General features: G+C 31.8%; 1 protein-coding gene across 3 annotated transcripts; it reads right to left on the reverse strand.

Moving 5' to 3' along the window:
• Positions 1–291: 291 nt before the first annotated feature.
• On the reverse strand, positions 292–13,561 carry LOC108204715 (mitogen-activated protein kinase kinase 3). 3 transcript variants are annotated; one of them, XM_064091776.1, is made up of 11 exons: positions 13,378–13,561; positions 12,602–12,813; positions 10,958–11,111; positions 10,629–10,883; positions 9,448–9,666; positions 9,214–9,354; positions 8,905–9,072; positions 5,955–6,068; positions 1,255–1,362; positions 1,003–1,094; positions 292–861 (listed from the first exon to the last, which is right to left on the reverse strand). In XM_064091776.1, exons 3-11 carry the CDS (start codon positions 11,057–11,059, stop codon positions 501–503), a joined length of 1,560 nt encoding a protein of 519 aa, XP_063947846.1. In that variant the 5' UTR covers positions 11,060–11,111; positions 12,602–12,813; positions 13,378–13,561; the 3' UTR covers positions 292–500. The 3 variants fall into 3 exon arrangements, with proteins under 3 accessions (XP_063947846.1, XP_063947840.1, XP_017229770.1); XM_064091770.1 differs by having other exon boundaries at positions 12,575–12,813; XM_017374281.2 differs by having other exon boundaries at positions 9,214–9,351; positions 12,575–12,813; positions 13,378–13,560.
• Positions 13,562–15,658: the final 2,097 nt, after the last annotated feature.

Consider the following 15,658-nt stretch of genomic DNA (forward strand, 5'->3'; position numbering starts at 1 on the left):
TTGTCATTCTGCCAGCATTATTATTATTATTATTATTATTATTATTATTATTATTATTATTATTATTATTATTATTATTATTATTATTATTATTATTATTATTATTATTATTATTATTTTATTTTGCTGAGTCATATGCTGGCATTATTATCTAAAGTAAAGAAAGGTTGGCAAGGTTTCAAATTGTCCAGACCGAAGTTGGGGATAATCTAAAAGTCTTAAAATTAAGAATCATCAGAAGTCATAATATTAGAAATTAACTGAAGTAAAAACCAGATGGTAAAGAGGATCTAAAATTAAGTGATCTTGTCATATGGTCTTTTGAAAATTGTTAGTAGACTGAAATATGTTTTGTAGCTAAAAGGAACAGTGCATGCTTATACTTAAATTGTAGACCTCTTAATTGGGAACATAAATTCCTGCATCACCTCTGGTGATTAAGGATGTACTAGAAGTGGTGACAGCTAAAAGTTATCAACTCAACTTGGAGGAAAGAGTTGCTACTGAATTATAAACAGGTCTTGCTTAGCTATAAAGTAGCGGCCAATCACATCCCCTGCTTCCACTATAAACTGTTCTTGAAATGTTCCCATTCGCTGGCTAGGTATATCAATAGACAGATCTTTAAAATTTGGCACGCCTTCAACTTGTATACCATCACCACATATCAGAAACTGGTTCCCGATGATAAAAGATCCTGACACACGAATTGCGATTCCATCTTCACCATGGGCACGACACTGTAGTTTCTCAACGATGTGAACTAGCTTTTCAGGAGGCCAGTCCCCAGCTAATGTACCCCGGATGCTGGACAACGCCTTAAATATATCATATGGACCGATGGATTCTTTCCCAGAGAAACTGATGCAGATCAGTAAATAGCAACAGATGATGACAGCATAGATGACTAGTCTCACAAGTATTACATCCAACTTAAAAAAGATTGCAAGTAATCTCATTATGCAATGCCAAAAGATTAGTCTGGATTCCTCAGAATTATACCTGAAAACTGAACTTTCAGTGTACAGGGACTTTGCATGTTGCCAAAGTTCATCAAGTCCGTCAAAAAGTAAATAATAGTGCATTGTCAGCATCTGCAAACATATAAACAGTAAAAAAAAATAATTACAGAGGCAGTTGGAAGCATATCTTATATATAAGCAACCTGATAAACTAAAGAGACAGATGATGGTATTTTAATATTATATTCACACTGTTATAAGCAACTTGACAATTGAAGAGGACATAACCTACATCTGCCAGATCCTTCATCCTCTGTGTTGGATCAAAGATGCCACGGACAAATACTGCTAGATCCACACTGGAATCATCATGCTTTCTAACAAATGGGTGAGAAAGGAGCTGTTATGAAAAGGAGGGAGAGAGCATCAAATTAATATTATGATGCTATCTATTAAACAGGACAATCTCGTTCATATTTAAACTTAACAGTAAAACGCCTGCGCTTCTGACACATATACAATTATCTCTCTCTCTCTCTCTCTCTCTCTCTCTCTCTCTCTCTCTCTATATATATATATATATATATATATATATATATATATATATATAAGATAGATAGTCTTACTCCAATACAAACCAAATTAGTCTACAAACTAAAAACCAGTCTCCGGTCAATTTTTAATCACTATTTTTAATCAAAGAAATCTAGGGAAGACAAAATAATCCAATCCGACGGATACCCGATCCGAAACCCGAAATTTTGAATTTACCGAACCTGATTTTTGGATTTGTATAATTTGGATATAACATGTAATAACTTTATATATTACATATTATATTAAACACACGCGCGCGCGCGCGCACACACACATATATATTATATAATCTTTAAAACATATATAATTAAATTCAATAAAATTAAATTATAGCATAATTCAAAAGGATAATATGGTGAATAACATATTTTCTAATGATAAATATTATTATCAATAAAATATTAATCATACATCTATAAACCAAACTGATATTGTGATATAATGATTGAAGATGCAATATTAAAATCCATATAATCCTAGTGCTCCATATCATTTGTGCAATTTTGAGTGCTTGCAATATTTATAATTATAAATATTTTCGGATTTCGGGTTCGGGTTTCGGATATCCAATCCAAAAAAATTCGGATTTCGGGTATTACCCGATTTCGATCCGAAATCCAGTGGATCGGGTACAGGTATTCATTTTCGGGTATTTTTCGGGTTCGGGTTGGGTTCGAGTATGGATAAAAATTTCGGGTTTGGATATGAATTTTGTCATACCCGATTGCCATCCCTAAAGAAATCACTAATTTGTACATCACAGAAATTTATCTATAGCATATAATAATCATTTTCACCTATACTACAATAAGGGACATCCTATCAGCATTACCAACACTTTTATGACTTGGCACCACTGGCTACCATCACTACTAGCCAACGCCGATTGCCACCATAACTTACCACAAGTAGCGACTACTTACCACCATCAAATTCCTCCTCTCATCACTTACTACCATCATCGACCTGTTATTATCATAATTGATCATTAATACTCGACCACTAATAGTTAAGACAGGTAGATTTTCTCAATAATGAAAAATAAAATTTGCAGATTTTACTATATAAAACAGTGATTAATGCAGTATAAACTAGTGATTCCTCTAGTTGTAAATAGTGATTTTGAAATAAGTTTTTAGTTTGTATTTAGGATTTGGTTTGTATTTGATCACTAGCCTATATATATATAATATATAATACTATATAGATATATATAATACTAGTTTATATCATTACGGTATACTAAATTATTCGTTTGGAATAAATTTATTTATTTCCTACCATTTTGATTGAGAATCATTTAAATATTCAAATGTTGTTTGAAGTTATATATTGTGAACAATTTAGTATCAAATGCGACACAAATGCGATCAGAAGATTAGATTGTTAATTTCTTATGTAATATAATAAAGGTTCACAGTCTAGGTACCTGGTGTTAGACAAATCACTGGAACGACTGAAGTATTATTTAAAAATAGTCTATCTTGATTATTAAATAATACTTGTATACTTTGTGTGTATTGAACGAGATCAAAATAATGCAATGACAAATTAGAACTAATATTCTATAATATTTACTATCATTTAGGTTCTTAATCCGGATATAGTGATTGACACTTGTATGCAATGCACATGCTTTGATTCATATATGATGTAATTCATTGTTAATTACAAAATTATGTATTGGATAATGAAATTGTATACAAAGTGGGATATTAACTGTAAATGAAAACTATATCCGAAAATATTCGTGTGATGATGTCCACTTGAAAGCTCATAAAAAATAATTCTACTTTAGTCGTGTAAGCAGATTTTTTCTTGCATAATTATAAGGTTAAATGGATGATAAGGATTAAAAAATATTAATTAAATTAATTATCAGAAATTAATGTAATTAATAGACATGCGATATCTTTAATACTGGGAATTTAATAAGCAAATAATATTAGAGCCGAATAATTAATTAAATAACGATGTTGGGAGAGGTAATGCAAATATATTTTTTTAGTGTATTAAACTAGTATTTAATGACATTGATTTGCCATTGGAAGGCATGACCTAATTATCCAGGATCCATGTTGTAGCCTATATATATCCTTAATCTCTCTCACTCTTTGTTGCTGGGAAAAAGCCAAGAACTAAGGTTCCATGATTCCAAAGCTAAGTAAAGAGGCAAAACTTGGGAGGATTGAAGGCCACACTTCGCTCAAGGGGAATCAAGGAATACAGTATAAGACATAGATTTGAATTGCTTACACCATAGCGATTGAGTTTAATCTCTTGTTCGAACTCATTAAATTATATATCATAAAACGCAATACCACCATCTGATTGTCCCCACATATATCCCGTTGGATGCACATGTAATTTTGAATATTTGTTATTTCTCCATAAAACCTCTTTATCATTTTTCATTCCATTCTCCAACCATTCTATTCCAACCAAGTGAACGCAACCTAAGTACTCATCAGCATTCCTCCCGGTCACAACTTATAATGAAAATAAAGAATTAGAACCTAATCATCATTTCATACCCACTTCACCATGGTCACTGCCCACGTTTAAAGTGTTTGACATTGTCATATTAAAATCTATCTCGTTCATTTGCTAAGATAAACCAACACAAGCAATTTCCATTCTACCAATTCTTTTATTTGTGAACTGATATTTTTCTGAACAAAATCCTTTACCCTTGAATAACCAAGTGCATATTGCTGAGAGGCTATTAAACAATATCATGACTTTGATATTTTTATTAAATATAGAGAGGATTTTCTATGATATCACAATTTTGATATTTTTTATAATAGAGAATTAGCTTTGGGGGGATTGGTGGTTGGCTGGTTGCATCCTTCAGCAAGTCTCAAAATGAGTTTGAGGCTATACAAATATTGTTCTTCAATGCATACAATGGGCCTGTTTGGGAACAAGAAGCGGAAGCTGTTTCTGACTTCTGCTTTTCTTGACCCGTTTGTGTAAATAAGTAGAAGCACTTTTAAAAAGATAAGAATACTAACTTCTCTCTCAGAGCTTCCACTTCTTTTCCAAACACTTTATTAACTTATTTACTTCTCACTTCTATTCCACTTTTTTAATTTAAGCATGCAGTCACTTCTTTTAAGCTAACCTAAACGCCCCCAATAGATCATCTGCTAATCGGAAACCCATATCTTTACTTGCTATAGATCAACAAAAGCATGCTGACAAACTTCCAAAAGCTCACTACCTATAATTTTTCCAGTAAATTTGATATTTCACAAGAAGAATAAATTTGCCATACATACATATCAAATACTAACTACCTACAATTTAGGACCTCACAACACATCTTCTAGTTTTTTTTATCACTTTTTACTATTATCTATTGTTGGTAAAAGATTAAAAAAACAAGTACAAACACTCAAACCTATAATCTATTCTTTTTATGATCATATATTTAAACATGACCAAGAAAATATAACCAAAATTTTGTACTACAAATTACACCCATGTTTGCTTATTATATTATATAGTACAGATGATAGATTGTGTGTTTATTTAAATAAGATAATTTATTTAATGTACTTCAAATTTTTATTTTTAATATTTAAATAGAATGTCTATTACTATACATGGGATTATCCGAAAAGATATTCATTTCAAATAAATTGAAACATTGTTAATTTAAATTCACTCAAAAGGCAGATACAATGTGATGAAATTATATCAAGATTTTTGCAATTATGATTGTTTTTTTAACATAATTATGTGCAATAAGAAATTAAATATAAAATATTCTATACATATATCAATTTTGGTAAATTTTATAACACATTATAAATTATATTATACTTTTTACATAGAATACATATAAATAAAATATTATAATATATAAAGTATTAGTTTTTTAAAAAAAGGCATTGTTTAATAATATGATATACGTCAAGATAAGAAACAAAATGTTTTATTTTGACGTATGTAAATCAAATTATAAATCATTGCATATTCTATTAAACATTTGTTATACAATATGCCAGGTGGATTAAAATGTCCTACAATAAGAAATTGACGACCACGAATCATTAGTTCATGCAGGAAAGAAATCATAAAAAGTTCAGAAAAGAACTAACCTGGCTAGAATATGAAGTTAAGAGTATTTCAATATATAAGACCTTTTCCTTCATTGTTTTATATAAGTGGAGAAACATTAATGGCTAGTGTAAACATGTGAATGATTGTAAATTTTCTGCGTAAACAAGTCTAAGAATAAGCAGTGCATGTTCTTGCCCAAGACTTGATACCAACTACTGCCAAATCAAGCCCTTACCCTTCACCTGACCGACAGTCCATATTAATAGTCCACCACCATATATCAAAAAGAATTAACAGTTATTTCTATCAGTGCCTTCCATTTACCTGTTCTGCTGTTGGCCTTGCCTCTGCATCTTTTTGCAAGCAAGCATCAATAAATGAGCAGAATTCTGGAGTAAAAATGTCATTTGGTGGTGATGGGGATGGATCCTCGAGGATCTGTACCAATAAACTATCGGTAAGTTACAAGTAAAAATAAATCAGATGTAGAAATCAAACCATAAAATATTGTTGGTCAAACCAATAAACCATGATGTTGTGTTTGGTTGAGATGAATGGAATGGGATGAGTGAAAATAAAAGGAAATAATAGGGGCCAAAAGGGAAGACTTGAAAAAAAAAATGAGTGGATCCGAATTTTGAGTGATAAGATTTGGGTAGAAAAAGAATGGAGCATTCCTTCACGAAGTAGAGGGTTCGAGTTCTGGTTAAGGGTGATGGGAACGGAATGTTGGAAGGAATGAAATTATTAAACATTAACTAGATTATCGTACAAATTTAATTTCATTCTCTCCATTTTCATTCACCCCAACCAAACACAACATAAGAGTTGAAACTGTGAAAAAACATAATTGGACTGTTAAAACTAATTCCACTGAAATATTGTGAAAAAAATAACAAGCCACTTTAGACCAAATTCATGATTGTCAAAAATTTTAAGTAATGACGAATTTCATGTATTGTGAATCTATCAGCAAAACAATAAAAATGAGCTAAATCATCATTGTACTATACTAACAATTTCAGGTGAATTACAAGCCCAAAAAAAGCTTTCACTCAATACTTGAACTATGTAAAGCTTTCATATTAGTTTCACCTTTAGCCTTGTTAAAAGACCTAACTAAAAAATGACGTGTATGGTAATGTAGCACACTGTAATGAAATTTAACCGCTAATCTACCACTCAACTTCATATCAATTTTCTGTGAAAAAAGGCCCACAATATCAAGATATAAAATTAAAATGCCCCAAATACCGTAACCCAAAAAAATGGCCCTGAATATCACGAAGAGACGTGTGATCGTGTTGCGTTAACTTATTAACTATCAAAGCGCAACATAGTGTTGCGTTGGACAATTTTGCTCTTTTTTTTATTTTTTCTTTTTTAGAAATAATATTGGTGACCGACAATGAAGTTGCGTTTTGCACCCAAAACACAACTTAAAGTAGCTTTTTTTAACTTTAAAAAAATATAAGAAAAATCGTATGACATTAGGGTTCACATTTTGGTTTTAGAATGATTAATTTATACTTGAATTTAAATTGGCTGACGGTTAGGGTTTAGGGCCTCGAGCCTAAACCCTAGTTAATTCGAGGCTTTAGAGTCTCACGGCCCTAAAGCCGAGGAACCAGTTTAATAAAGTAATAATTGATACATAAATTAACAGTCGTTAATATTTTAGGGTTCACATTTGGGTTTTAGAATGATTAATTTATACTTGAAATTAAATTGGTTGACGGTTAAGGTTTAGGATTGAGGGTTTACCCTAAAGTCTAAACCCTAATTAATTCTAGGCTTTGGGGCCATGAAGCCCTAAAGCCGAAGAACCAGTTTAATAAAGTAATTTAACGGTTGTTAATATTTTAGGGTTCACAATTGGGTTTCAGAATGATTAATTTATACTTAAAAAACATTTTAGGGTTGAATAGAAAACGCTACATGATGTAGCGTTTTAGAAGTTAAACGCTACACACAGCTGCGTTTAACCCTTGAAACGCTACACGATGTAGAGTTTTGCCCTAAACTACAAAATGCTACACGATCCCTAGTCACTAAATGGTATTCATGGGCCATCTTTTACAAAACTAAGATTTGGGGCCATCTTCTAAAAAATTGTGATAGTCTGGACCATCACCCATTTTCTTTCAAGTCATTGCGAATTCTTATTTTAAATTAATTAAATTTAAATGTGAAAATATTCATTTAATTCATATACTTATAATAAATACCACATCTTTTATCCAACTTCTTTCCTAACTAATGTATTGGACCAAAAGCGCAATTTTTTTAAAACTTAAAAAAATTTCCTAATGATTACACTTCTGTTAGATTTAAAATTTAAAGTACACATTAAATCCATATGCATATAGATTGATACAAGCAAACAAACATTTAAAGATACCACATTTATAATTCTTATTTTTTTTTCAATACTCATGAATTATACTTAATAGTAATTTTTTTAAAAATTTATAATTTCCGGATAACGACGATATTAATAAATTTATAAATTGAAAATAGTTATTTAATTCATATGTTTATAAATCGATACATGTGAATAAATATTCAAAGTGCAAATTTTTGTTAAAATTTTTCAAATGATTATATTCTAAGTAACACTGATTTCAATTTAAAACTAAAATCTTTTAGAAATTTATATGAATTTTATTTCATTAAATGCATAAAAAGTTTAGCTGCGTGAGTGGCAGATTAAACGTTTCTTCGTCAAAAGACATCGCATTTTAACGGTCTTACAAATATTTTGAAGTTCAGTGTTACAACTGGCAGCAAATCAACAGTAAATTGATGCCTTTGAAAGTGTTTTTGACTTCTAGCTGAAAGTTTCAGCATAATACACTATTCATTTACCCTCAAAACAATCAATGAAAACTTGAGGCACTCTAAATACTCCTTTTTCTTTTTCTACCTTGCCAAGAAGCATAAAGAAAGAGTATAAGTAGGCAATAAAAGTCAACCAATCACAACATTACTTCCACCCCACAGAATTAGGTTTTTATTTAACCACAAAAATAAGCAAAAAGTTTTAGGACATGACTGATAGAAACTGGAGCACAGATATAAATGCATCCTGCAAACACAAAGAAACAGTACTAGAAATGACAACTATACAGTAGATGGTTCGTGTTGCCAAAAGAAAACTATTTGGAAATTTTGATTCTCTGAATTAAGTCATGACATAATAACATGCACATTTACCAAGAAATATGAATGCATTGTTAAACAGAACATATACAGTATATAACATTGAAGGTACCTGCAACATAAGGTTAACTGGTCCTTCAGTAGCTGTATATGGAAATTCTCCAGTACCACACTCAAAAAGTGCAAGACCAAGGCTCCAAATATCAGCTGGATATGAATAATTTTCGTTTCGAATCCTCTCAGGTGACATATATGTAACAGTTCCAACAAAAGTGGCACACTGAGAGACAACATATTAAAATGTAAGTATCAATTTTCCAACTACAGAAGCTAAAATGTAATGTTGCAAAAGTTGTGGGAAACCAGTAAAAATAATTTAATCCAACAAAGAGGTGAATTGTGTAATGTAGCTGTCACTAACCATGGCCATGGAATTTTCTAACCCAGCACTTATGCCAAAATCTGTTATCTTTGGCTCCCCCTTTAGATTTACTAGCAAATTTGCTGGTTTTATGTCTCTGTGAACTAGGTGCCTAACTCCGTGCAAGTAACTCAATCCCTGCTAATTCAAGGACAATGTGAACATTACTGAAGAAGAATATACAGCACATATGTAAAAAGAAGATACAAGTGAAACTGAAGGTAAGATACTTACATGCAAGAGCTTTTTAACCATTAAAGAAAGAACAGCTTCTGGTATCTGTTTGCGCACTCGTATAATATCTGCAAGGGACCCCCCATCCATATATTCTAATGCTATGCTGATTTGCCCAGAGTCAGGAGTGTAAAATGCTCCGTAAAACTCAACAAGACCCTCATAACATGGTGCCTCACATAATGTTCTTATCTCAGTAAGCAGTTGTTGCCTTTTCTCCTGACAACATATATTTACAAGTTACTGTATACAACACATTTATCTGATCTTCCAGAAGAGATTACACTAGTATATACTGCCTTAACATTTAAATGTATGATGTAGTCCAAAAATTTAGAAGGAAAAAAAAACTAAATGGAGACTGTTTTAACAACTTCGGGGGAGTCCAAAGAGTGGTATAATCATGTGCTTGCTCTTCCTTGGTGTATACTCACAATGTATTGAAGACATTCTTTGAGGAAAAAGGATTAGAGTGAGACCAAAGAATAATACTTCACCCAAAATCCCAAAGGCATTGTAGCATCATTCGAACATACATGTAAAAAAGTTATTTTGCAATCTACCATTCATAAAGGAGATCTACTGGAGTTTCTCATTTATGCATTGGTAGGCGATTTTGTTTTGGTGTGTTATAATCCCTCAACAATTACTTTGTTTTCTCTAAATTTGAGGGATTATAATCCCATATAGTTAGATTATAATCATCTTTTTAATCATTTCTATGGGATTCTTCTACCCTCTCTTACAAGGTATTATAATTCCATGGAAACAAAGTAAAAAAGATGATCAAAATGGGCATTCTTGAGATTATTATCTTTTTATATTTGAGATAAATAGGATGTTAATCCGGAGACAATAATCCCTTAAAATTAAACATGACCTTAGGGATTGGTATATAAAACTAGAGAGACCACAGAGATATCATTAATGCACTTAGAATGCTTTCCATGCACCATAGTTAACAATTTAGCAACTAATATAGAATGTTTAGGCATCCAACTGAATGGGACAGGTGGATTGTCTTGCATCTTTGTGGTCTAGGTTTTTGCTTTGTCTTGGTTCCACTCTAATAGTAATAGCATATTGTATCCTATCAATCACAAAATTCTATAAATGGCTCCAAAAAAATCACTTGAGCTGCATTATAATTTGTGGAAGGAAGATGTATAAAATATGCATACCTTCTCAAATATATTAATCTTCTTCAAGGCAATAATTCTATGCATCGGTATATGAATAGCTCTCTGAACAACACTACTTGCACCACTACCAATGGCTCCAAAAACCCTCATCTCATGGGAAGCACACTTATATGTCTTCTCACCATGATCCGAGTCTTCCCCTGACCGTGAAGTGCACTTCTGTAGTCCAAGCTCATTAATGTTGTATACACCATAAGACTGACTAAGTAAGTTAACAGTTCCACCATCCGAGAGCTGCACAACCACATTTTCTCAATAAGAAGAATTCATTATGCACGCAGGAACACTCCTCCAAGGAAGAAATGTACCATATAAGAATCAGAAGGGTCCAAAGTTGATCCAGAGGAGAAGCCCTTTTCAGCATCAAACAATGGTACAAGCTTTTTTTTTAACTCTTCCAACCCAGCCATGAGCAACGGAATTGAGGCTAGTCCTTCTAAGTTCTCTTTGCTTGACAAGCAACTGACAATAAACACATTGTCATTGCACTAATCCCACCAACAGATACCAAAACATCTACGATACTTGGTTAACATAAAAGCTAAAACTATATCTCAGGCACATATAGTTGCACATTTAGCAAAAGATATCTACTTATTTCAAGAAAAAAGTGAGTAAAATCTGTACTTTTTTCCAAATATAAGTCCTTATTTTCAGAGAAAAAGGTATAGCCAACTGGGCTCTTAAAATGATCCAACCAAGGCCACCTTCTGAAGCTTAAAACATATAATAACAAAGAAACTTTTTCCCATCAGAATGCATAAAATTACACCCACTGAAACAACTACGACAATATAATATTATCATGGAGAAGAATTGGTGGACGTGGTCAGCATATGTAAAGAAAAGCCAAAATATGTTCAAAACTTATTAAGAGGGGATAGTACTTGCAAAATGACTAAATAAGATTAACAGGCATAGGTGGGGTAGAGCACAAATCGATTCAGTGAGGTTTTTGGACAAAATCGCAACTGGAACCGAAAGTCTCGGGTTTTAAGAAGCAAAAACCTCAACGCAACCGAAAGCATGGCCAGTCAAAAACCACGGATCGGTTTCTAACCATTCGGTTCGGTTAAAAAACCGCATGAAATGGAAATGAGAATATATTTATACATAACCAAACAAATCTGCATTAATATTAAGTCTAACATAATGGTAGCATTCATATTCTTTGCAGAACTTTCTAGCCTGCCTGCTGCCTACTGCCTACTACATTCTGCAGAATGGAGAAATGCAATGATAAGGAAACATGCTTGAATGAAATGCAATGGAGATCTTGAAGATATACCCACAGAAATTTGAAAGGGATTTCAACGGAGAATCAGATATAACTTGTAGACAAGGCAACAAGATAATCATAGAGGGAGAAACCCATTTGCAAGTATGCTAAATGATTATATAAGATATTTGAAAGTAATAGAAACTCTGTTCAAATACAAAATAGTGAACTAAAAACCACAGAACTAGAGGTTGCAGCGCCTGTCATTGACATATTTTAACAAAAGACAGTGAGACTTATGAGAAAAATTATGTAAAAGTGCCATAAGTCTAGCGAAATTTGTTCCTCAAGAGAGATATTCGATCATGTGTATATGTATGAATCTTACTAATACTGATATTAGGAAAAATTGTTACAATAACAGTAAGCACATAGCTTAATCACAAATAATCTTATAATAAATACTATTGTATCTTCAATAATCTGATGGTCATCAATTAATCAAACTTGGTAGTAGCAATTCTGATGTATAGTAAAATCTACTGACTGTTTATAATCTGCACAAGTAAAGCTATTGAGTCCTATTCTGCTGGAATTTTCTAAAAAATAAGAAATCAAAGAAGGGACATAAGAACAACAATCAAACAAGCATGAAGCACCTATAGTAATATGTAATCAATAATCAAAAAGAACACAAAAAACATACTGAAATAGGTAATTGCCGGAACCAAACCACTTAATCTGTTGCTGGATTTTGATGTGCTTGTTGCTGAGGCAAACTCCACCACTTCATCTGTTGGTGTTACAGTTTTTACTTTTCAGAACCGTTGATGCTGATTGTTGAGTGTTCAGCGATTGAGGCAGTCACCGAGACTCTAACTCTGTCTCTCTAGGAATTGAGGTTCGAGTGAGGTCGAATACTAGAATTAATGTCGGAAACTCTGTCTGGATATTATCATGGAGAATAAGAATCAGTTAACATGGTGAGCAAAATTTAATGAAAACATGTTCAAAACCTATTAAGAGGGTATAGTAGTACTTAAACGTTCACAACTTTTTTTTCTTTTTTTTTTCCAATTTTAGGCTTATACGCCTTACAAATGAGTATCTGTTCTAATACATTTCGGGTGAGCGAGAGTCGAACCCGGATGTCCCCGGAATAGTATTTGGAAAACGACTAAGCAATATTAACAGGCATATCAGGATTGTTGTCTGTAACTTATATTATGTAAGCATCCATCAACTAATTAACTCGTATCAAATTAATAAACAAAATTTGAGTATATAGCTACGATCCATCAGGGGGAAAGAAGCTTTGCAATGGATCCATTTCATTATAAAGCAAGTGCATATAACAAGCTAGGTGAAAGTACAAATTGAGATCCTAAATCAAAGTATGAACAAATTGAACTTAATTATTTAAAGGAGCAGTGAACATGAATTATAAACCCTAAGGAGTTGAGTAAAAGCAATTAAAATGATACAAATTAATGAAAAAAATATTCAAACCTGCTTCAGAAATAGCAAAGGTGATGGACTGATAGCTTGGAGTATTAAATAGAATGCAATTGTAAACAATCTGCAAAATCTTTGAGTTGTTTCGTGTTTCTTCACCCGTACTCGCGTTCCCCGCTTTTCTCTTCCAAACTAATTTGGGGGTATTTTCTTCTGTTTTTTCGGTTATTTTAGATTTTTTAGGAAGTAATGCGTTATTATTGTTTTGAAATGATAATTTTGGCCTTCTAAGAACGATTAACGATTTCGGTTATCTCAAAAATGCCATGTCTTTGGAAAAAAATATGACAGAATTTAGAAATGTAATATATTCATAGCGAAAATCGAAAACTGAAATTGAATCAAAAACCGCTAAAATCGTGTGAAAACGCACTAAATAAAATCTTACCAAATGAAATCTGAACTGAATAAAATCACATCGATGTCTTGATTAATTTTAAAATTGAATCCCAACCAAACCGACTGTAATAATAATCACATTATATTTATTTATTATATATATTTAAATATAATATATATATTATGTTTTTTATAAGATACTATATGTTTCTAAACAATAAAGGAATTTTTGTTGTTGTCTTTACAAAAAATTCTACACTAGTGCTACAACTTAAAATCACCTCCGCATTCGGGGCATTATCACAAAAAATATCGAGTTTGTTTAAACGGTTTTTAATGGTGTGCCAAGAGCACACAATAGACACTAACTCTCATAATAATGATAAACTTTGATTGGTGGATGAATAATAAATGTCAATGGGTACCCTGCATTCACAGCAATTTCACCAATAAAAATAAGTCTTTTTCATGGAAGTTGGTGCTTATTGTGTATTCTTAGACACACATCAGAAAGACCGCCGTTTAGATGTGTCTCATAAAACAGATAGATGTGTCTCAATAATCCATACATTTAAAAGTCCAGTTATAACTGCTTCTCAAAGCTCAGTTTTTCTTCACCATCTTATGGTACTCTTTTAGCATTATAGAATTACAAATTTGACATAATTATTTTGTGTGTGTATAGTTTATACTATTGCATGAACAAATTAATTCATTTAGAAGTTTAAAATGCTTAATATAGGGTCTAGAAAGTTATAATGCAACAAGAGAGTGGGAATTGGTTAGTTGTGGCTTAGTGCATATAAAGTTATACTATTTTTGGAAAATCAATTTTTTTGTCACTCAACTATTTTTTTTTAGAAACCTACCACCGAGCAATAAAACTGCGTATAATTAGAACTATACTAATTATTTAATTAGTAACTAAGTATTCCGTTAAAAATAATTAACGAATGTTAAGATTCATCCCAACTGGACAGTCTCTTGACACGTGGCTGCTTACATGTAACTTGTATATTTAAAATTTGAGTAATTGAGTAAAAAGAAAAAACCAAAAACACATAACAAAACGAAAGCCTATATCCCCGATCAAACCAAACCCTTCCTCCCCTGATCAAACAAAACCCCTCTTTTGAAAGCTTCTGAGGGTTTTATCATCACGATACATCACAGGGTTATCTTTCACTTTGCATTCAAGGTATGATTAAGACAAAAACTTGCATTATCTCATTACTATGTCATGTAATCGAATCATATTCACTTGTTCTAATTATTGCTGACTAATTTTTATGTAGGTTAAATGGATACTGTCAAGCTCGAGATACATCACGGGGGTGAGTTCAAAACTAAAGAAGGAATATAATTACTACAAAGGAGGTAAATGTTCTACTTTTTATGGGGTTGATGTTAGTGACTTATCGCTAGAGCGTTTCTTAGGTTATTTAGATGATGTTCGATATGGAACTGGTGTTTAAGTTGAAATGAACAGAATCGTTGTTGTATATTCAAAATCGGGTTATATTGTTCGGTGGTAGGTTTCTAAAGAAAAAAATAGTTGAGTGACAAAAAATTTGATTTTCCCTATTTATAAATATACTAGCCTTTAACCCATGCGAAGCACGGGCGGGTATAGAATTCGTAATTTATTAATTATAATTTAAATTTTAACATCATCTTATTAGTATTTTAGTATTAATGAATTAGATTTTTATAACCAGATTATATTTACCAACTGATTACATTTTTTGGACGACTACAAATTATACCAATATCGGTTTATTATAATATAGTATATAAATAATATATAAATTATATTTAAAAGAATAATGGTAGAGTTTTTTTATCTTGTATTACATCACAAGTGTTTGTAATTTGAACGGTATAAAACTCTTTAATATTTTAAGAGTAAGAGAAGTCTAGATGTGACCGACTTGTA

This window comes from Daucus carota, chromosome 1, assembly GCF_001625215.2.
Source record: "Daucus carota subsp. sativus chromosome 1, DH1 v3.0, whole genome shotgun sequence".
In the NCBI taxonomy this organism is placed as follows: domain Eukaryota; kingdom Viridiplantae; phylum Streptophyta; class Magnoliopsida; order Apiales; family Apiaceae; genus Daucus; species Daucus carota.